At 42.8% G+C, this 23,606-nt stretch overlaps 1 protein-coding gene across 1 annotated transcript in view; it reads right to left on the reverse strand.

Moving 5' to 3' along the window:
* plxnd1 (plexin D1) overlaps window positions 1-23,606 on the reverse strand; it is a 60,652-nt gene that overhangs the window by 12,408 nt on the left and 24,638 nt on the right. Inside the window, exons 11-23 of the mRNA XM_051423927.1 lie at window positions 23,475-23,580; window positions 22,229-22,386; window positions 18,443-18,588; window positions 13,763-13,868; window positions 12,217-12,356; window positions 11,634-11,813; window positions 11,173-11,257; window positions 10,467-10,739; window positions 7,211-7,360; window positions 4,399-4,513; window positions 3,721-3,828; window positions 1,977-2,089; window positions 829-933 (exon numbers count right to left, since the gene is read on the reverse strand). Coding sequence (XP_051279887.1) covers window positions 829-933; window positions 1,977-2,089; window positions 3,721-3,828; window positions 4,399-4,513; window positions 7,211-7,360; window positions 10,467-10,739; window positions 11,173-11,257; window positions 11,634-11,813; window positions 12,217-12,356; window positions 13,763-13,868; window positions 18,443-18,588; window positions 22,229-22,386; window positions 23,475-23,580 — 1,785 coding nt within the window. The remainder of the gene's footprint in view (window positions 1-828; window positions 934-1,976; window positions 2,090-3,720; window positions 3,829-4,398; window positions 4,514-7,210; window positions 7,361-10,466; window positions 10,740-11,172; window positions 11,258-11,633; window positions 11,814-12,216; window positions 12,357-13,762; window positions 13,869-18,442; window positions 18,589-22,228; window positions 22,387-23,474; window positions 23,581-23,606) is intronic.

The raw sequence follows: 23,606 nt of genomic DNA on the forward strand, positions 1-23,606 counted from the left end.
CTGTGATGAAGTCTTCCCTCTGGACTGCAGCCATATGGTGTGGTTTGCAGCCTGACAGAAGGAGAACAGGGGTGTCCATTAAGATAAATGCCCGCCTGTGAGATTTATTTGCTGTGACCTGGAAAACACTTCCTGGGAAGACGATGTGGATCCAAGGCACTTCATCACGGCTAGACAGGCTCCCCCGGCTGCCGACCCAAAACTAGCTCTGCAATCGTTACTTTCTCTCTTTCTAACGTAGACACACACATGCACGTGCATTCGCTTTCAGCATGCATTCGCACATAGGTGTGTGAAAGTGCACGCTCCCTCTCTCACTCTCTTTATAACTCTCAATCCCGCCCGCCCCTCCATTCACACACACACACACACACACACACACACACACACACACACACACACGCACACAACAACTATAGATGGATTTTGATGAAAACCATACTGTTCGGTTGTCTAGGAGCCAGTGGGAAGTGTGTCAACAACCTGCCATCAACTTGGTGGGCAGTGTGTTTTTTGACAAGCTGAAAATTTTTTGTGTCACACTCACTAGAAACCACTGAATGACATGCATTAGTATTCATGTGCATGTGAGTTAACACAAGCACACACAGTACTCCACACACACTTTATAACAAGCACACAAAGGAAAAAATGCCCAATATGCTTTTCTTTCTTTACTCCTCATCAACAACAACCCCACTGTCAAACCTTAATAAGCTTCAGTGTGACCCATTTGAGAAGTAAGGGAGTGAAAAAGGACCCAAATCAAGGCACTCTGGCAGAAGAAAGCACCACCTAACCTAACATCCTAATGGCTTAACCATTCACCTGCCAGTCCTGCAGCAGTGGGTGGGTCTCTGGCAGCGCTCGAGGGCCCAGACCATGATTCTCGTAGGCGGGCTGGACCAGGCTCTTCTCATAATCGGAACACATCTGAAACACACATAAACACACAAAGAAAGCTGTAATACACAGTCATCTCTGGTTGTAAACACGGGAAGATGGATGGACAGGGAAAACAGAAAGAGCTGGCCCTGAGACTACATTTTCAGTCTGGAACCAAAGGGCAGAATTTCTCGCCGAAGCCCTGACTGACCATGAAAAGGAAACATGACACAGTGACACGAAACGTCATGAGCCTTAATGGCTTTAGAGACAAGCTGACCCAGAGCCAGGAGGCAGCCTTTCAACACAGTCTGTCAGTTCAGGACGGCTACATTTGGCTTGTATTCTAACTGTGTCTAAGTCTGTGTCTAACACTGTTTTCAATGTGTGTGTGTGTGTGTGTATGTGTGTAATCTAAGAGAACCAGAAGGTCCACAAAGGGTCGTGAGTAGAGTGTTTGCTGTCTTAGAGGAAAACTACGGAGAGACGATACACTCGGATTTATGTTTCCTACATGCAAGTTTTCAACACTCTCCCCACTCACTTCCTTCACGACAGAAAACAGTGTCCAGTGTCCACTGTAACAAACCAGCACGGCTGCCGTTGCGCAAGAGCATGTATACTTGCAAAACAGTGTGGGTGTGTCAACTGAGTAAGGAGTGTGTTTTGAGAAATCAGGGGGAAAGTTTTCTTGTCTCAGTGCCTGCCATTGTTCTGTCTCCTTGAAAGTCCATGCCTGTGGTTGGAAGACAGAGCCTGCTGAGTTGTGTCTGTCTGTATGGGTGGAAAAACACCCACCAACAGATAGACCCACAGTCTACCTTCAGGGTGGATCACACATCAGAAAAATGCTTACCTATAGAGAACACATTAACTCTCCTGTGGGGTGCCAAACTGAGCTACACTTTGCTAGATGTCTGCTGTGTGTTTAAAAGTTCCAAGGTGAATTTTTATCCTGCATATTACAAGCAGTGGGAAATGTGAAATGGGACATGTAGGGAAAAGAGAAACTATTAAAACCCCATTGAGAAAAATGGCATTGTCAGTGTGCCAGTCGAAATCAGATAGCGGGAAAAAATAGGCTTTCTCACCTTGGGGAAGAACGTGCGTGTAACAAACTGTTTGTACTCCAAAAAGGGGATGCCCTGGCTGCGATTCAGCTCCTTGGTCAGGTCTGTCATGTCCGTCTGCAACTCTGCAAAGCCTGAAAGGACAAAAAAACAAAAAAAACAGAAAGACCCAAAAGGGCTTGAATCCAGTGACTGTTTTTAAACCACAATTCTGTTTCTGGCTCCCCAAGCTTTATTTGTTGCTAAGCAAAATGAGTCAGAAATCTGTTCACAGGCTAATCCAATACCCATCCAATTCTCCCAGGCTGCCGTGGGATCTGCAAGAATCTGGCTGAGTTCAGTGGAAGAAATTTTATATCAGACACAGAAATGTATCATTCAATTTCCTACATCTAGTGTCAAGTTCTGGTTGAATACTAAATATACCAAACACTGATCCCCTGATCTTTTTCCTCTCTCTTTTTCCTTCTCTTTCTCTGCCAGATTGCACAGTCCAGCATGGCATGCAGGCAAATATTTACCAAACAGCAATCTGAGCAGCCAAATCCAGTCTGAGGCCCTCATCCAAAACATGTGTGCAGGCTGAGGTTTACATGCTGCCGAAACAGTATCAGCATATCCAGACACTGACTTGAATCTGCATGCTAATATTGGAGCCACTTTATTGGATAGCATGTTCTAGGAGAGGATAATGTTCTCCTCTAATGAGACGCTGGAGATCCCTTTATGGAAAAGCTCTTCCTGTTGCAGGATGAGAGACGTATTTGGGTTACAATGCCAGCTTCTACAGACTGTGTTTGCGTAGAAGGAAGGGAATACTAGACCTGAGGGATTAAAACATATTTCATTACTCCTCCAGGTTATTTATCCTCCTTCTCACTAAAGTGTCTTCTAAACCACCAGTCAGTTCACACCATCAACTCTTGATTAGAAGCAGCAGGCCTGAATACCAAACCTCTCCTCTGCCTCACTTTTCGGACGGAATCCTCCCGTTCCTGTAACCTGGAATACATCAATTCCCCCATCTTTCTTCACTCCCTCTTCTTCTGCTTTTATCACATCTTTCGTCTCAGCTATCCCTCGCTTTGTGCACCCTCACCCTGAACTCCACAAATCTATCCGTGTCCTCTGACTAAATCACCACCCTCCTCCCACACTCCTGCTTCTCCCCGGACCCGCGGCCCTGACTCCCGCTCCTATCTCCGCCTCCCTCTACTTCTTTTTCTCTATCCGTCCCCCCATCTCTACACCATAAATCTGGGTACACAGACACGGCGTGGCCTTCACACGGCTTTACCCTAAAGCCCTAGGCACACACGAATACACACACACACACACACACACATATATATATATATATATATATATATATACAGACACACACACATACACAGGCCTTGCTCCTACAGCGTAGACGCAGCAGAGGCGATGTGGCCACTCAGTGTGTCTTGCGTGTGACTGATCATTTGTCAGACACTGTGTTTTATGAGTCACGCTTACTAGGCACAAATCTGTCAACTGTTGTATCTCCCTCCCACTTCAGCCTAGAAAAAAAAACTCAAACAAACACATATTTTGCACGTACACACCCAAATGGACGTGTACAAACAGACAAATATATGTGGTCAATATTTCCCAGAAGCTCTTTTTTCATGTCAATCGACACAAAACATCATTTGAGGTCTAAACAACACGCAGATAGCAGAGCTGGTACAATAGTAGAGGGTGTGTGTGTGTGCATGTGTGGGTTCTTGAGTAAACACACCTTTACGGATCTCCTCTCTGATCTGGGACTCCATTTCCTCCATTTGGAGTAGAGTTTTCTGCCAGTAGCGTTCCGCCCTTCGGCTCTTTGTGCAGTACACTACAAGAGCTGGGAAAGACAAAATGCAGTTTATATACAGTATGTTTCAACCCACAGAAGACAGTCACACAATGACAGCTTCCAACATAATGAATAGGATCAAAAATGCGTCTAAAGGAGTTTGAGCCTGTGAAAAATATTTGCATGAATGTATCTGACTGTGAGAGCACGTACAAGGAAAGTTTCTCAGAAATTTAAGTTTAAGTTTAGTTTATCAAATTTGCGCTCATATTATTTCAAGTTACGTCACCAAAAAAAAGAAAAAAACGGGTAGTGTGAATATCTGAAAAGGAGAAAAATCCACACTAGCACCAATTTTCACCCCTGCACTTGCCCTGCACACACACTCACGCAAAGATTACAGAATAAACTACACACACCCTCACATATACGCACACAGACAGAATAGACAGCAAGGGGAACAGTGGACTCTTTGTGCTTTGGGTACCGAGGAGGGATGAAGCAAGTGCGAGAAACTATGACCCTGAAATTCTTTTTATCTGTTCCACATCTGGAGCATCCATTGCTACAGCAGGCACACATCCATCATCTGCTGGTAAGCATGTGTACACAACCTACCCACAGTGCACAGCAGCAGCAGCACACAGCACACCACAATGGATACCACGATGGCCAGCTCACTGCCGCCAAGCTGCACTTTGGCGATGGTGTGGCGAAAGTTCCCCACTTGCACCTAGAAGGAGAAAGAGCAACAACACATGAAAATGGACTGAGCTCCATCAAAACCTGCTTTCACTTTTGTTTCGTTTTATCCTTCAACGGTTCTCACCATTACCTTTACGTGTTAAATACTTCTTGTCATATATATTCATTTATTTCATTTTTTTCAATTATTTATGTTTCTTTTTATCATAGTATTAGCTGTTGCAGCCCACATGTCCAATATTGTCAGAAAAATAATATAACTTCTCACATAAAACCTTTGTCTCGTAAGCACTATAAATAAAACCTACTACAAAAGGCTCCCTTCCTGAATCACAACTCAAGTCTTTTATAATTATCCAAGTAGAAGAAGTCATAAGAGATGAAAGACATTTTAATATAGCTCTTCCATCTTTGTATAAAAAGCAATAAAAATCCCCTAAATCACATAACAAACAAAGCTAATCTTTTTCAGGGAGGCCGTTAAATATACCCTACCTATAGCTAATAGTAATGTACCTGAGCATAAATAACATGAACATGAACTCAAATTCTGCTTCACAGAACGCACTATGTAGGTAGTATAGTTGTTTTGTATGAGACAATAATTTTGATTTGTACCATATAATAGCAGACTATTGTTCTAACATGTTTTTTTATATTACTGAACACAAAATGATGTAAATGCAGCAGTTTTAAGAACTTTCTCGTAAGCTGACATCATCACAAGTCAAATAAAAGCATGGTCTTCTTTCTCAAGATGTGCAACTGTTAAAAACCTCCCTGGATACTTGGAGTCAAATATGATCCTTTGTGTCTTTTTTCTTAAAAGTTCGGCATCATATGACATCTGCTGTGATAATATTATACTTAATCCCAATCAGCTAATAAAGTAAATTTGATTTTGAAAAAGATGATAAGGAAGAAAGATGAAGAAGAGGCAGAAACTGACCGAGCAGTAATGAGCAGAGACATTAAGTATTTTCTTTGTAATACAGTATGAAAATGCTTGCAGTATAACACAGGCAGTTCTTAATGGGAACGCAAGTGCCTGAACATGCACAAATGCACAGACGACACATCATTTTTTTTGTGGACACAGGTGCAGACACTGAAAAAAAAATTACACACTGTAGATCTTGAAAAATGGTCTCTCGCTGCAACGAGCTGGAAGAGTCACCCGGTTCAGAGTAACCCAAATGTGACAAGAAAAGGACTTTCACTTCTGCCTTCTGATTAGTCAGCAGGGTCTCTGCGGTCCCTCCTCACATCTTTCCCTCTCCTTCCCCAATCCGAACATACTTCATAAAAAGAGCCTCAGATAAAAAGCCTCCAATCCTCAGACCAAATCCCTCTTACACTGGTCTTACTCTGAGGGGGAAACTGGTTCACTGGGCTCCCTCCTTCTCTTCTCATCCCCTCTTTCTCTTTCTGGTCCACACATTTATTTACCCAGACCAGCAAGAGAAGGCCTTCTTCCAGAGACTGCAACAGCAAGGCCTGGTGTAATGGAGGGGAAAATGCCATTGTTCCATGTTCCTGTTTCGCTCGGGGTAGAAAAACACTGCTTCCCCACATCCACTTCTGCAGCTCACTTCAGAGCCAAGCAAAACACAGGCGTGTAAAAATAGATCTGCCACCGAAAGTAAGTGAAGAAACACAAATGGCCATAAGCTATACACACAGCTCAACATGTATGCATTTATTCAAATGCTCCAAAGCAAAAGAAAATGTACATGCACTCTGTTTATGCCCCTGTCGAATGTGCACACTTAATCATCCTCACTGCTAATGTGCAGGCAGCCCACCCATTTGTGTTATGACATCTCATTTGACCCTTGCCCTGCCTTTATGTCTTTGCTAATTGTGCATGTTTATTCTCAGACATCCTGAGAGACAGACGGGGGTGGGTGGGTCGGCACGAGAGGGAGCCACAGGTACACAAGTAGAGAGAAAAATAGAGAGAGAAGGAGAAGGAGAGTGGGATAAAAGAGTTTACTTCTATTTCTGTGTCAAAGTGGGGAAACTGTTCTTACAGTACAACTCAACTGACAGAGACACACTAACATATGTTTCTGAGCTATTTCAGCAAACCACTCACAGACTGGTTCATATTTAAATATAGATGAGTGCTTTCCCCCCTTAATAAAGCCCTATCAAACAGACTAAAATGGACAACAACAGATGGGAAACGTGGGTAGAGGAAAGAGAGTGTCTGGTTGTATCAAGACATCTTGATTAAGACCTTTAATTGTGATGGAGAGAGCTCAGAGACAAAACAAAAACACAAGCAAGGAGTGAGCTCATCACAGAGTCTGAAGGCTTTGGTCTCACTCTGAGCAGATAGCTTCTGTGTGGTAGGCGATTGTGGCGGTGATGATAGACGGATTAAAAAGATAACGGGGAACATTTCACTGTTCCACTGTGGCACTGTTGCACCACCCCCACAAACTGCTGATTCATGGTGGCATTCTCAGAGACCACAAACCATTCATAATGCACCGAGTGAGACACACATATCACCGACTGTGCATGGACCTGTGCAGATCAAAACTGTTTCAATGAACACCACAGATGGTCTGTATTCTGATTAAATTTTTTGCTTGAGCACAGTGTGACAGATGGGTGATATCCTCAAATTATCAGGGTCTATCGAGCAATTTTTTCAACACAAGGCTGTATGGGTATTTGTATTAAATTGTGGTGTTTTACATTCTTGCATACTTACAGTGACAGGCAGCTCTCTCTCACTGGAGCCCAGCAGTCCGTTGATGGTGCAGTGGAACAGCTGGTCGTTATGGAAGCTGATGTTACAGGGATAGGAGCCAACCATCACCGAGTATTCCTCCGGCACCAGCTCCAGATCACTTGGCCCTTTCTACACCAGAAGCGAACAAAAACAGCCATCAGCCGGACAGTGGTAAGAGACCAGAGGGGCCTGGTTTGAGCAGGCACAGATAACATTCATAAGGACCACAGCAGCTTTAACCCACACATATGTACAAGACACATACACATTTTTGTATACACACACAGAAACTGGGGTGCTGTAGGCCTGTCACGCAGCTGTCACTTAGAGGAAGCCAGCAGAAAACTCATCCATTCTGGGCTAGAGTTCAGCTTAAAGCAGCAAACATTCCCGCTGCCTTCCTCACATGGCCAGGGAGGGAAGTTTCTACAAACAAACCCGCTGACAGTCATCCCTCCCTCTGCCCAAAATAACATTCTCAGGGCCTTTACAGGAGCCTGTTGGAATAAGCTGCACGGCCCTCATTTTATCAGTCCAACTCTGTCCTGTGTCAATACGAGCCCCGCCTCTCACTGCTGAGTCCTAGTTTAATTAAAGGGACATTCCACTAAGTTGACACATGAAGTAAACAAGAAAACAGCTGTACAATGTCTTCTGTGGCTCTCGAGGAAGCTTGATCTTATATTGATGTCATCAGGGTTATTTCAGCTTGGGTTTGGAGATTAAAGCTTTATAACAGAAAACCTGTGGGGTGTGGAGTTTAAGAGACCTTCGCCAGACATCGAAGATTTAATGATAGATGCTATTGAGTTGCTTCATGTGAAATGTCGGATGCAGTGTTTCTGGAGTCTGTCCCATACTAGAGATTAAACATTGCACACCAGGATATCTTGGCCTCCACTGCTTTGATTTTGACCTTTTATCTCGTCTCTTTTAAGTTCTTAACTTTCTGGAAGTGCAATACTAAAGCACTGGCATACTACTTTAATGTCAATGGCATCAAGTCTCTGTGGATTTCTAGAAAGATTGTACAGTATATTGACTAAATGTTTATTTCACACACTCAGACTGGTCTTAGAGGAAAATTTGGGGTTGCAACTCGGTTTTTAGTTTTTATCTGCACCATTGTACTCTCCAGAGAGCCTGCTAAGATCAGGGAATGTGGCCACATTGCTGGAACTAAGTCTGAAAACGGAGGAACGTGAGTGGACAGATGATCAGACAGGTTGTGAACAAGCCAACTGTTTAGCTACATATCTAAAGCACTTTACTGAACCAGGAAGCCAGTCTGTAAACTCTGATGGATGTTTTAAACAGACTATATTTTTTACCATCCCTCTTTGTTTTCTCTTTCAAATAAGTCTAACTAACCATGTGGGTTGTTTCAACAGTAAATTGACTGTACTTGTATAGCGCCTTTCTAGTCTTCTGACCACTCAAAATGGTTTTACACTACATGCCACATTTGCCAATATTCATACAATACACATTCAACTGAAACTAACATATGCATACACATTCGTACACAATTTGGGGTTCAGCATCTTGCTCAAGCAAGCAAAGGATCAAACTGCCAACCATCTGATTAGTAGACGACCCACTTTACTATCTAAACCCACAGCCGCCCGACCTGTATGTATCATCTGTATCATCTGATTTCTTGCTCTGTCAGACTTATTTTTAGCAATATTGCAGAATTCCTAGATCTCACTTAACTTGGTATGTTCCATGTGATTATTATTATATAGGAATGATGGCCAAAACAACGAAAATAAGACCCTTTTGCATGAAAATGCAATTTCCCTTTAATATAAGAATGACAAGTGAGGAAGTGTGTCTGTGAGTGTGTTTATCCCCAGTGTGCTTCCTTGCTTTGATTACACCCTCAGGGCCCTGTTCTGTCCCTACTGCAGGATGCCACCCCCTGGGTCTCTGTCAACAAATGCTTCCTAACACACACACAGACACACAGACACACACACACACACACACACACACACACACACACACACACACACACACACACACACAGACACATACACACACATGTGTATACACATTGGTAATATACACACAAAGAGCATTAAAATAGCAAAATATGTTCGAACATATTGTAAAATATACAGTATAACCTCCATATACAACACAACATTTCACACTTAAACTCATTGGACCAAAACAATGAATTCTAAAGGCCAAAACAGGATGAAAGCAAACAAAACCCACCCACATTCCAGCTCAGGTCCTTAATATAGGATCTGGCTGACTAACAAGCTCCCTATTAAACAAACACACACATTCTCTCCAGCCTCTCTCCCCCGTTCAGGTCCACCACAAGTGGAATCCACCTTCCTAAAGAAAACAGGAAACAACAGACAAGTCAGCCATGTAGACAGACTGGGCTGAGACAGCGATTCCTGCAGGGGCCTCATCCTGACACACACAAACACATGAAGAGGAAGCTGCATCATGTCCGAACTTCCCTGTCTGTGCTGTTAGCATTTGCATGTCGTACAGTGTCACAGCTGGCAGCCCTTTAAGGCGATGAATCCATGCAGACAGGTGCTTAGATCAGCCAGGCCACAGGAACATGGGACCTCCCGCTGAGCTGCCACTGCGCCCTTCCCCCCTCAGACCCCCGACAGAAGTCAACACGTTTCAGCGGACGGGGGCCTTTGATGTGTATTTTGTGCCTCCGGTTTATGTGAATTTGAATAAATGAACGTTCAGCCTTGTCTGCTGTTCACAGTGGGGGCAGTCGGTTTACAGCAGTGGTGCTTTTGGAGCCAAGCAACAAGCAACCTTTAGAAAACACCATCTTTACGCTATGTAGAATTCAAATATGGGTGCATGAAAGCCAAGATTGTAAATAGAGTTAACATCAGATAGTATCGTTAAGTTTGACTCTTAGTGCTAGACATAGTTTCTGTCAGATTTGACAGTGTCAGTTGAAGCTCAAAGCACCATTGTGCCAAACTACAGAGAGCTGGTAGCGTGCTTAGTCTTGTTTTCTTGTAAATAATCTAGATACAACCCTAGTGCTATTGCAAACTATTGCTGCACAGTTTAATCTGATCAACCATACAATAGTATATGTAATCAATAAAACAGCTTCCTATACCCATTCAATTAGAGGTTGAGGACATTGACTCAAAACAATTTCTAATAAACACGTGACCATTTGCTTAACACTGAAGCACTGATCTGAACCTCCAGTCTCAGCAGTGTCACTCACGTTGATGATGAGCGTCAGTGGCTCTCCTGGGTGGTGTTTGATCAGCTTCTCCTTGTTGGCAGTGAAGAACTGAGGGTCCTCCACATACTCCAACTGGAAGTGAACTTTATGAGTTTCCTCGTCCTCATCCTCTGCTTCCCCGCTGTCATAGGAGGAGGGGCTATCACCCGTGTAGAGGACGCCATTCAGGAAGAACTGCACCGAGGTCTGCTGGGACTGGCTGGACGCGTGAGACGGGCAGGTAATCATGGAGTTGGAGACCACTGTGCAGCTCTGAGGAAGGAAAGGAGGTAGCTTTGACATTTATGATTTCTATTCGCTTTCTTGCCAAGAGTTAGATGAGACAATCGATGAGATAATCAGCCTACTAGCAGTGACTTCCCGACACTTCCTGACAGGGCCAGACTTTCCCCTGTTTAAAGTTGTTATGCCAAGCTAAGCTAACCAGCTAGTGGTTGTAGCTTCATACTTAACAGACAGATATGAGAGTAGTATTGATTCTCTCTGCGAAACAGCAGATACGTGTATTTCCCAAAATGTCAAACAAGTCCTGTAAGGTTTTTAGGTTCCAAGTGTGGTGACTCCATTAATTAACACATTAAAAACACATCTTTTAATTTTTCTTCTACTTAATTATAAATCCTTACAAGTATGATTATATGGTTGAATGAGTGTTATCAAATAAAAAAAGAAACTGGTTGCTCACCGTTTTTCCTATTTCCAGCACCTGCATGATGACACTCTGCACCAGATCAAAACCCTGGCCTTTCACTGTGATGGTCCTGCCACCACTGTGACACACACACACACAGACACAGAGAGTCACATCTCAGACATGACAACAATGTGTCAAATTCATACTGGTATGCAAATACTTTGGGACACTGCACCAAAACAAGAGAGAAACAGGGGACCAGATAATAATGCAAAACAGTTTGACTGCAGTGAAAATCCGTGCACATGTCATCAAAGACACGCCGCTACCCTGTCACACACATGCTGCACTATTTAGAACACAATAGGGAGAAAATGCTGCACATCAGGACGACATTACAGTAATGAGTTATGTCAGTGACACTGGGAGGGGAACCGCAGAGTCATCCAGCTTGAGATTTCTAAGACGTTTAGGTTTTAATGCCTCTGCTGTGTGTAGAGCTGTCTACCTACCTGAGGTAGCTCCTTTTGGGGTAGATGGAGTTGATTATTGGGTTCTTCTCGTAGGTGTACGTGGTGCTGAGCTCGGCACTTTGACAGGGAAGGTTTTCAAACTCCACGCACACTGCCACTGAGTCAGTGTGTGCTTGTAAGGCTGGAGGCATGGTGCACTCAATGGTTTCATCTGTTTTGCTAAAAACACGAGATAAACATCTTAACCACATGTCTTGTGATGTCTACAAGTGCTCAAACATAAAACGTTTCCACTTGGATTCAGAGTTATGTTTATGGCAGATTTTCATACAAGCATTCTTTTGAAATACACATTACTATCGCTACACGCAGAGCAATCATACAGGCCTTGCATAGCCACACAGCTTGATTATTTGATCAATAGGTTTATGCATTTACAGCACTTGGTGTCAGCAATGTGAAGAAACTACTGATACAGAAGAAATCACCTTCCAATGCATAAAGAGACTTAAGACTTAAAGACTTGCATCATGACTTGCAATTTACTCATTAAGACTTCCAACTAAGGACGTGCTCTGACAGACTTGAGACTTGGTCTAGACTTAAGACAAGCAGTACTTACTCTGTGATGGTACACTGCAGCGTGTTGTTGACCATGACTCTGACCTGAGAGCCAATGTCCAGATTCTCCCCCCTGATGGATACTCTAGTTCCTCCAGCACGAGAGCCTTTCTTTGGCTCCATGGACAGCAGTTTTGGGATCTGAATACAGACGAGAAATACAGCACATGACTAACAAGACATCAAATCTATCATCAGACATCTGACAGCTTCTGTGACTAGAAAAGACGGGGCTTACTCAAACTGTCTTTTGTGCTCTATGATACACCAAATAAAATCTTTCCTCATCCTTTGAGGTTTCAGAAATTCTTGTCTTTTCAGATTGGCTGAGACAGCTGCTGACTATAACAGTAAATTAGTGAAGAAAAGTGTGAAGACAGCTCATGCTATAATATGTTAAATTGCTGCAGAAGCCTTTGGGCTCAAGCTTGAAGGACAGCTATACTGTGGGTAAGAAGCAATAATGTTGTACATAATGCATACACATGAAACACTGCATGCAGATACAGTCATATATGCACATGCAAACACATATACACATGCACACACACACACACACACACACACATAAACACACACAAAGGCTCCTCAGGCGAAGATGAATATCCCTGTCCAGCTCTGCAGCTACCAGCATCAGCATTCCTGCTCTTTCCGAACTTTCTATCCCTGCCATGAACCTCGCCTCAAGGGAAACCTCTTATCCTCACTGACAGGATTCACTTCCTCAGTGTGCACGGATGGAGGAAACCTATTGTGTGTTTGTGTGTCAGAGGGGGTATAAGGAGGCAGATGTTTCCGTCTAAAGGTTCAAGGAAGGAGATGCAGCAGAGGCACATATCCTGTCTCCAAAACTGTTTTCCCTTTCTCCCACATCTTCCCCTCACCACCCTGCAGGAGAAACCCCTCTCACACTGAGCATCTCAGAGCTGGACATGGAAGCCTGAGAGGAGTTCCCACAAGAGGACGGTGTAATGTTTGTTGTTTTGGATTTTCTTCATCCTCGTGTATCAAGATGGACTTCGAGATCAGGGTGATTTCTATGGGATGATTCATAGGCAGAGCTGCTCTTAGAGGCTGCTGAAATGATAGATCCTTCCAGCTCTGAATTATAAAAACCTCTTTGTTCACAAACAAAAAGAAACAAAGGGCTTACATGGGTATTTCCACTGGCTGAATACTCTAAATCCAATGGGAGACTGTGTGGGTCGAGGTCCATTAACACAATGCTGGCTAGCTTGACCCGACCAGTGATGAATTCAGAGCAAAGGGACCTTCCGACAATCGCCATATTTGTTTTTGCTGGCAGCGAGTGCAGAATGACAATAGTGCTTAGTTGCAGCTCTGATGAACGTTTGAAGATTCCCACACACTCGCATTCCTCAGAATCATAAAACGCATCTGTTAACTCTCAACTGACACACTTGGGAAGGCTTTCCCAGTGGGGAACAAGGAACAAGAGAGTGTAGAAGAAGAAGAATGTGGAGGGAGAGACTGATAGAACAGAAAGCAAAGATCAGCTGGAGGGTAGACGTCTGGAGAATACTCACTAAGTATGAGAAGCTCTCCTTTGACGTCCCGATCCCACTCTGATCCACGTCCACTTGGACAATATCTGTCCTGTCATGTGCAGACTGCCCAGTGACACACACCAGCCTAGGGAATAAAAGAAGAGTGTGAACTCCTTGTTTGGTTGTCAAAACACCATAATCAGGGATCAGTTAATAAAAAACAATAATAATAATGGATAAGAACACTCAATAATACAATATAATTTTAATCTTATGAACTAATTTAAAAAAAAGAGGGACCCAATATAAAGATGAAGAAAAAGATCTTGATCGTGGCCGCTAAACAAAGACACATAATTAAACCTGGAGAATGGTGGTTATGAACTAATTCATCAAACCTTAATGCATTTACATATGGAATCCAATAAAGCCTTGAGATATCAGATATCAGGAGATGTAAAGTTCAAAGCTCCTCAGACCAGATGTGTCTAACCACAGAGGAGATTAAGGGGCTGCTGAGGCTTGTTCTCTCGCCTCCTGGCTGTGATTAAGCCTTGTGTCATCAGTGCACGCTCTACAGGGACGTCTCATATTAATGACACGGTGGTGTACTGAGGCACAGGGATCTACTGTTCTGGGGCCTCACTGGGATAAATGTACTTCAGGGGGAACACAACCTTTATCACCTCACATGATCCCCCTCCAGCTTGACACCCTGTCGGTTTATTTAGTCAGGTGCCTGGTGCTACAGTGGTTATACATTTTCAGATTGTGATCATATGATTGACAGACAGAGGAATTGTGGGGAATTTACATAAGCAGAGGAGCTGAGTTCTATGTAGGAGGACTTGGCAGAACATAAACTAAGGCTGGGCAGGACAGATTTGGGCCTGGCTGGGGTCAGGCTGTTGAGGCTGAGACCAGAGAGAAAAGCTGTATTTGAGTTTGTTTTTAAATGTAAGGTCTTATATGACTCAATCAAAGTTGTTCTGTTTTAACCAAACTCAAGCCCGAAGCACTGCAGTGTTTAATGAGCTCAATTAAAACATGGATTTTCTTTATATGCCTGAATAGCCGTTATATAAAATATTCTAAAATAACCTGCAGTTATCCAGCCATCTGTGGATAGCAGGTTCTACATTTGTGCTCATTAATTACAGAAGCGTCAGGTAAAGAATGTCGTTACACTCAAATTATACTCCTGTCAGTTTCGTGCCATGAGGGCAGAAGCGCACCTGTCTGAAGAAAATGCATCATTTCACATGCTCTGATTTAGGAAAGAAAGAAACAGGAACAAATGAAGTGAAACATGACTATTCAAAGACTGGAGCCTCAGGGAAATAAAAGAAATTGGCGCCTGAATCAGCCTGAACCTGTAGGGTTGCTTCAGGCTTAACTGGATTCATTCTGAGAAACAAACTGTTATCACAACAATACATCACATTTGATATATGCTACTGAACCATAATATTGAGGATTATTCTTCAAAAAAGACAAACATAAAACCAATATTTCTTGAAGAGTACAGAAAGAAGTATTTATAGTATTTCTAAGACCCTTTTAATACCACATAACACAGTTTAATACCTGTTCTACGTCAAAATATTAAAGTATGAGGGTATGGACGATATCATTTTCTTGATTATTAGTTAATAAAAAAGAACAAAATTAAAAAATAGCGAAAAATGTCCTGAAATTGTTTTCCAAGGAGATGTCTTCAGATGTCTAGTTATGTCCGACCAACAGTCCAAAAACAAAAGATATTCACTTTACAATGATATCGAATCCTCACATTAAAGAAGCTGGAAACCGAAAATATTTCCCATTTTAGCTTAAAAAGTAACTTGTGACGCAGAAATTATAATTTGTGCGATATCGTGCAGCCCTATGTGGCACATTAGTAAAGCACTGAATAGAAATATCTAAAGGTGAAAATAGAAATCAATACATTTTCAGACCTCTTTCTATAAACTTAAGTCTATCAGATAATCTAAAATGCAGCCATAATATTAAATTAATTTGCATTTTTTAACATGTTATTAAAAAAATTTATCTAAATGAATGTGTTTAATTTAACATTTGACACCGAACTGGGGTGGCCAGGCATTTTTTTAAGGGGTAGCAGCTGCCAACGCATGCAGATTCCCCAGTGTGTGTGCTGAGTGTGATGTTGATGTAGTGTGATCCAAGTCAAAGGACATACAGCAGACAGAGCATTGATTGACCCTGCTCCACATTCCAGCACCTCCCCACTGCTGAGATATTATGGGTTTCAGAAGGCAATATTTTGGCTAGTTTTGAAGATTTCTCTGTTCATTTCCCTTGAGTGGATGATGAGGATCATCAACAATCAAGCCTGTGCGTGTGTGGATGTGAGTGTTGTCTGTGGTACTGCTAAATGCTGGGGCGAAGGCCACTCAAGGCTCATATTAAAATGATAGAGAGGGCAGCATGGAGGACCTGAGCCAAAAACCCAGAGAAGTGCTCCAGTAAATGAGGTGTGCCTAGACTGACTGTGCCATTAATTAAAATGTTGACACCGAGTGAGTGGAGCACAGTCTCTTCAGTGCAGCACATTTTCCTTTTGGCGCACAGATGTGAACTTTCACCTCTCAGCACACGAGCAGACACCTGTCTCAACAGCCATGGTAAATTAGGTCACATGTGTAGGTGTGTATGTGTGCTGTGTGTGCTGTGTAAGACATTTCTTCAAGAGCCAGTTAGAATTTTGGATCTTCTGAACTGAGCTATTTTTGTTAAGCTGTGGTTATTTTAAACACCTCACATCTTCACCAGGCTTTATGGATGTGGTATGAATAGGTTTCATTTTTTTCTAAAAAAGCTTTACAATAAGGCAAGATTTAATGTTTATGATTTAAGTTGATGAGATGAGATAGGATCAAATCCAATCAAATCAATGGGAGGTCCCCCACAAGTATAGAAATATCAAGATCTGTGTGTGTTCGTGTGTGTGTGCAAGCCAAATGTGCTGACACTGTCAGATGCACTGACATATTATGATTTGTCAATGCCACTTCCAGCAATGAGGATATGCTTTGCTGTCATAACAACCAGCCTCAGGAGCCAACGAGGAATGACGACACTAGATGAGAACACCCCAGGAGTGAAATGCGATTCGCTGTTTTTCGACATGTGCGGTTTCGGGGAATGTGTCAAGCAGCTGGAATGACAGGTAAGACCCGCAGGTCACCCTCGAACTGGTCTTTAATACAATGATTGGCTTCAGTGGAGCAAGACCAGATAAACAGTTCCATTCAAGGAACATTACAGATACTGAATGGAAGTTTGGATGTAACTATAGAGTTACTGAGTTCCACTGAGCTCTGTTATGCCTGTGTCAAAGCGGGGTCCTGCTGTCTCCATGGTGACAGTGTGATGGTCCCTGAGCTACGGAGGAATGGCGATGGAGTCATTTAAAATGAGAAGTGTGCTGCATAATAATATTTGTGAAAATTAGCCTCATGAATACATGAAAACTCCACCATGCAGGGATGGTTGATGTTTTATTTTCAAGACTGGTGGACATGCAAGACTACTAGTAAGTAACCTTCCACACATTTGTTTGAATGTGATCTGGTATCTATAACAGTTTGCAATTCTGTCTCATGTATGTGTTGCCAGGACTTTAATATACCAGTCGCAACTCTCACATTTTGTAGTAGGATTTAGTGGCATCTAGCGGTGAAGTTGCAGATTGCAACCAACTGAACACCACTTGCGTCTGTATTTGACAACTGAGACTGAGAACGGGCTGTGAAGTGTGTAGGTGTGAAGCTACAGTGGCTCGCATAAGGGCCTATCCAGAGCCAGTGGTTTGTTCTGTGCTACCGTAGAAACAAGCAACTATTCAAAATGGCGGACCCCATGGAAGGCAACCAGCGGCATCTGTAGATGAAAATGGATAATTCTAACGAACACATAACATCTCCTATATTCAGGTGATTATACACTAATGAAAACATTAGTTGCCAATAGATCCTCCTTAATGGTACACAATGGACCTTTAAAAGAGTTCTGCACTGACTGAGCAAAGCGTTCCTATAACATTGTTGGGGAGTTAAATTAATGGAGGAGAACCAGATAGAAGATATCTTTTTTATCTCATGCCTTCTTCTTTTTTGTCAAAACCAGGGGTTAATATTACCCACAATGCAATTCAACCTCCAGCTGTTTGATTGGCTAGTGTTTGCTTTTGTTGATTTGGTTGGTTAGGTTAGCGTTAGCCAATCAGAGGCAGTTTTTTTTTACTTTTTAATGAATTTTTTTCATGCTTTTCCCTGCAGATAAGGTGAGTGACATCTAGCTTCCTCTATCCATTAAACATAATAAATCAGATAGCTCTCACTGTACTGTCTGATCTGAGGTGTATTTTCACTGGTTAAGGTCTGGTTTCACACTGTGTTCACTCTCTACTCACCTGCCTGAAAGCATGTCAGGTTACCATGACAATGGGTAATTGTTATCTATCATCTCACCTGTCCTAACTGCAGCAGGGTTTAAAATTATATTGAATTATAGAATATAACCTTGTTTTTCTTCCACGTTGTCATCTTGGCAGTGTAGATGATGTAAAACATAATGGAAATGGAAATTGAAAGGAAAAAAAGTCCCCACACACTGCTATGCAAACACTTGACATAAGCCTATATATGCACATTTGTGAATCATAATTTAGCCATATTTTATAGTACTACTTACTCTACGGAGACAGTGTAGAGCTCAGGCAGGAGACTACATTGCACATCTCCAATAGAGACCTTTACTGCTCCAGCCCTCCGGCCCAGGTTCCTGCCCTGTACTGTCAGCAGGGTGCCTCCTTCCACTGGACCCCTCAGGGGGAAGATCTGACAAAGACAGAGTAAAGTAATGAACAGGGTAGAAAAGCCTGTGAAAACCCTATAACATGCACAGTAAAGTATAGCTCATAAGTAGATTACCTCCCTAAAAATGTTCCACTAATGACGGGTGATAATGAACATGACACAGAATTAAGAGAATGGAGATGCTGTCTCTGATTTTGACATGGAGTGTGGCACACAGAGAGATAAGGACAAGTACCCTCTGTAAGTGTTCTTCTGCTGAAGACTGAGGTCTAATAGAATAGACACACGGTTTAGGTATACGCACACACAAAGCAGACTCTTAACTGTGCCAGTCTGAGACTCTTCAGTCTCTAATCCTCTACAGCACATGCAAATAAAGAGCAGGCTAAGAGCCCCCTTCACATCCCACAAGAGACAGACAGAGTGAGAGAGAGAGAGCTGGAGAGCACAGCAGAAAGGTGGATGAGTGGGGAGGCAATTTAGGGAACTGAGTGTCGAGAGGAGAGCGAATGCTGATGGTGGTGGTGAGAGAGCAAAGCCTCAACAGGGGAATTAATGCACAGTGCTATTCCCTTTCATCTGTTTTCCTGTGTCTGCTCGGTCAAATTCCTTAGTCCCATTTCTGCTGTTGTTCAGAGGCATACTCACATGCATCATTTCAGCCCTTGCCTTTGGTCTCTAAACTTCCCACTTAGGAGCCGCGGAAAGAAAGGGGAACACCGTCACCTCTCCAATCACCACGGAAACCCAGCTTTAGAGATAGCATCTCCGACACCCAGACAGAAGCAATCTACCATCATGTTGCCACTGTAGCATAGCTAGCCCAGCAGCACGCATGCTTTTCTGAATGACCCCCTGGCTGAGCCGGGGTCACTGTGACCCTTCTGCTGTGTTATTAGCCTGGCTCCGGCTCTATCAGAAACTGAGCTTAAGAATGAAAACAGCACTTCTGTTTGGTCTAGGTAAAAGGGCGAGCTTTGGCTTTGCATTGAGATCATTTGAAACCCGCAAAAGTGACAGCACGGATAAATAAACCATATATTTCCCAGCTAAAAGGGGGAGGCAGTTAAGCAGAGAAAGTGTATTACTTTTAATATTGTGTGAAAACAAACTATTGGAATCCAGCCTTTTACTTACAGTATTTCTGTGGGAGCTACACCACAGGAAATGATGCAAATGTTTTTGTGGTTATATTAAATTTTTGGATATTAAGTGTGACAACTCTGTGCCACATATATACTTTGACCTTTGACAAAAATACATAACCACATTCTTTTATACACATGTAATGCACAAACACCACATAAATGAACACGGAAGACAAACGAACAAAAAGCACCCACCCTCTCTACAGAGCTGATCAGTAAGCAGAGTTATTTATTATCACTATGCGTCTTACAGCACCTAGTGTGTCTCTGTGGTGCCATTGAGCATTGACATCAACATCAGCTGGCATGCTGTTCATTTACACCTATTACAAGTCTGGGAGTCTTGATTTACAGCACAAACTCTGCCAGGCCTCCAGGGAGCTCACGCGGTGTGAATGTGTCTCTGCGAAAAACCTCCACAAGGAATGTTGGAGCTGTTAAACGCATTTGAGGACTAAATTATTCCACGTCCTTCTATTCATATCAAAAATATCCCACATGTACTCTACATGCACATATGCAACCTGCACCAGATAAACTACCTAACTGATAAAATCCATATGTTTTTTTTGTTGTATTTTTGTTCTGACTAGATCGCTTTGAGGCCAGAGCTTTCATCTTCTTCCCCTTACTCCAGTTCTTCTGCTTCACACTAATCAAGGTGGACGTGAGGACAAAAACAGGAAAAGGCTTCTCACTATACTGTACCCTTCTCCACCCTTTCTCTGTCCAAATAGCTCTCCATCCTCTCTCCCAAACCATTTATGTCTCACCCAGATCCCTCTGTTCTCTTTTTCTTTTCATGTCATGGATAAACTATGTTTGGCAGTTCCTGTTTTGGACGCCGAAGTACCTCTAATCAGTGTTTTTTTTTTTTTAAACAGTGAACTAGCCCACACATAACATGAGAATAAAGGGCTGCAGAGATAACAAATGTCTCCATTGTCTTAAGTCACTGCATTGAATAAAGGGAATTTTTCACAATTAGGTGGTGTGTGGCAAAGTTAAATGCATAATGAAATCCTCCTTCATATTATTGATATTTTGGCGCTAGTATATTGTCATCGAGATTGCATGTGACAAAGCAAAGCAAGAAAAACACATTTTATTATCTGTGCTGTACACACAGTCAGTAGGACTATACAACAAAAAGCTGCTGGTGTGTGTGTGTGTGTGTGTGTGTGTGTGTGTGTGTGTGTGTGTGTGTGTGTGTGTGTGTGTGTGTGAATGTTTAGGGAGAGCTCATCTTTTCCTCCGTAAGTACTCGGGCTCAAAACCCCTGTAAATTCCCTGGGAAAACGTGGCTGCCAAAGCATTGCATCACACACCCCACAGAACCACAGCCCCAGTATCCTTTCTGCAACCCGCTCTCTTGAGAAATCCAGTGGGGGTGTGTGTGAGTGAGAGAGAGAGAGAGAGAGAGAGAGAGAGAGAGAGAGAGAGAGAGAGAGAGAGAGAATGAGAGAAAGAAAGAGAGAGAGAATGAGAGAGAGAAAGAGAGAGAGAACTGCAACAATGGTCAACCCACGCATTCGGCATCTCAGCCCAGCTAACTTGAGTCAAGTAAGAAGTCCACATAAGTTGGACTCTCACAGAGCATCCTGTTAGTCACAGTATGCTGACAGCTACAAAGAATGAGGGATAATCGTGAATGCTTCAATATGGCCTATTTGTGTGACATATTGTGGGCCACACTCACACAGTGTGTATGTGTGAGACAGCAAGTGTGTGTGTGTGTGTGTGTGTGTCTGCCTGCTTTGTTCTGCTTGGTTATTCTCCTGGGCTGACCAGGTTTTATCTACAGGAAGTTCAGGCCGACTGGGTCTCATGTGAGCCGTGCTTCCCATGACCGCCTACCGTGGCTGAGCTGATATAACCTTCAGTAGCGGCAGAAGAGAACGGCTCTAAACACACTCCCATTACAGTTGGACAAACAAACGAATATGATCATGCAAATGAGCTCCATAAACAGTTTAAATAAAGGCCCTGCTGGTAATCATGATGATCATTTAGATTTGACCACAGTCAGATCCTGTGTAAGATAAGCACTCCTTAATTCTCTTACCAGTGTGGTTTTGCTCTTATTGTGGCCACAAATCTAAAACATCATGGTTCTTGTTTGTTTCTTTTTAGTTTCTGTGGTTTTTTACACAAAGAGCCCTACACATATATTCGTCCACACAGTTTATACACATACTGTAGTTACACAGGGCAGAAGGTGTTCCCATGCCCTCCTGAGTGATTGCAGATCAACTCCACTGTGTCCCCTGAGGGCTGTGGCTAAGTGAGTGTTAGTGTTATTACTGAGTGAACTGCTTTAATGAGACTCTATTCAAACGCTCCCTCAGCAGCTGACACTGGACAGACAGGGCACCATGTGAGTGACCTCATTATTCACCATTTTATGGCATGAAAATAGAGCCTGGGGGCTACAGCGAGGATGTGGGCAGTGTAGGAGGATGAATGCAAACATTTGTAGCCTACACTCATGCAAGTTTAACCTGTGATCTTACCTTGTGGATCTCGGGAGCTGGACATTGATCAGTGATTGGCTGGCAGTCATCCCTCGGCCTGCAGCTGTTTTCACACCAGCCACAGAGATGGCCCTGATCCTCTCGGCCCCAGCACTGGGAACAGTCTGAACTACCCACTTTACAGTTGTACACCTCCACTAGAAGGGGATGGGATGTAGGGGAGAGGTAATTATTATTGTAATACAGCATTACAAAACTATGTTTGCCTTGTCTGCTGTAGACTCTTAAAATTCTTTTATAGCTCATGTGAACCATATGGGCTGCATGCTTTAAATAAACACTATAAGCATTTGTAGGATGATACATTCATGGCTATAAAAATAAATCAGGAAAAAGAGAGCTAGTGGAGTGGAGGAGAACAAAGCCAGTAAGAAACAGATGATTATGTTCATGTTCCAAAGTGCCTCCCAGTGAGAAGTCCCATTTGTATCACTGCATGTGCATCTGTGCATGCATTTGTGTGCATATTACACTGTGTGTGCGCCTGGATGTGGGTAATAAAATGTGTGTGGCTTTTTTAAAAATGGATGACTCTGCATGTTATGAAGCGACTATCATGTCCGTTAACAGTGCAGAGTGTCTGGCAGCGGCCCAGGGCTGTTTTTCACATGTTATACACATGGACTGCAAACAGAACATCTGGGACTGGGATAGGCAAGGATTGGCTTGTAGCTGCACTATAGACAACATGCCAAATTCAACAACATGCACGCCACTTTTCATCATCTCCCTGTTGTCATGGAGCTCAAATTGTATTTGTAACAATACATACGGACATGGTTCGTGAGAGGCATCGATAGCACCTTAAAATTGCAGTTCCCTATGTTCTATAATCATTATGTGTAATTAGATGGTAGCAGAATATGATATTATGGTAAATTACTAGTTGTTGGCAAATTATGTGTTGTAATACATGAACTACTATTATTGCAAGTGAAAGGCAGTCTAACACTGTTTGTCCCTGTAAGCGATTCTTTATTTCTCCAGGTTTAATTAAATCCATCCATCTCATCAGAAAACATTTGTGCACAGGTGAACTGCATTGCTGGGAGCAACAATGGCAGCTATGTCAGAGTTTTTCTTGTTTTTGCAAGTGTAATTACGCAGTAAATGCAGGAGAGCTGAACAAACAGCTGAGGCGTAGAACATGGAAAATTTATTTTCATTTGTTTTTCTTTTTTTCCCCACATGTCTCCATACAGTAACTATGGCTCCAATGTCTTACCTCTCATGGGCTGAGGGCTGTCGACAAAAAGATCCCCCCTACGTCCAAAGTATCCTCTCCTAATCAGGTTGAGGTGGTAATTGTGACTCCTCTGATTAGTGGACAGCTACATGGACAGAAAGGTAGGAGGCA

The sequence above is a fragment of the Dicentrarchus labrax genome, unplaced genomic scaffold, assembly GCF_905237075.1.
Source record: "Dicentrarchus labrax unplaced genomic scaffold, dlabrax2021, whole genome shotgun sequence".
NCBI classification, from domain to species: domain Eukaryota; kingdom Metazoa; phylum Chordata; class Actinopteri; family Moronidae; genus Dicentrarchus; species Dicentrarchus labrax.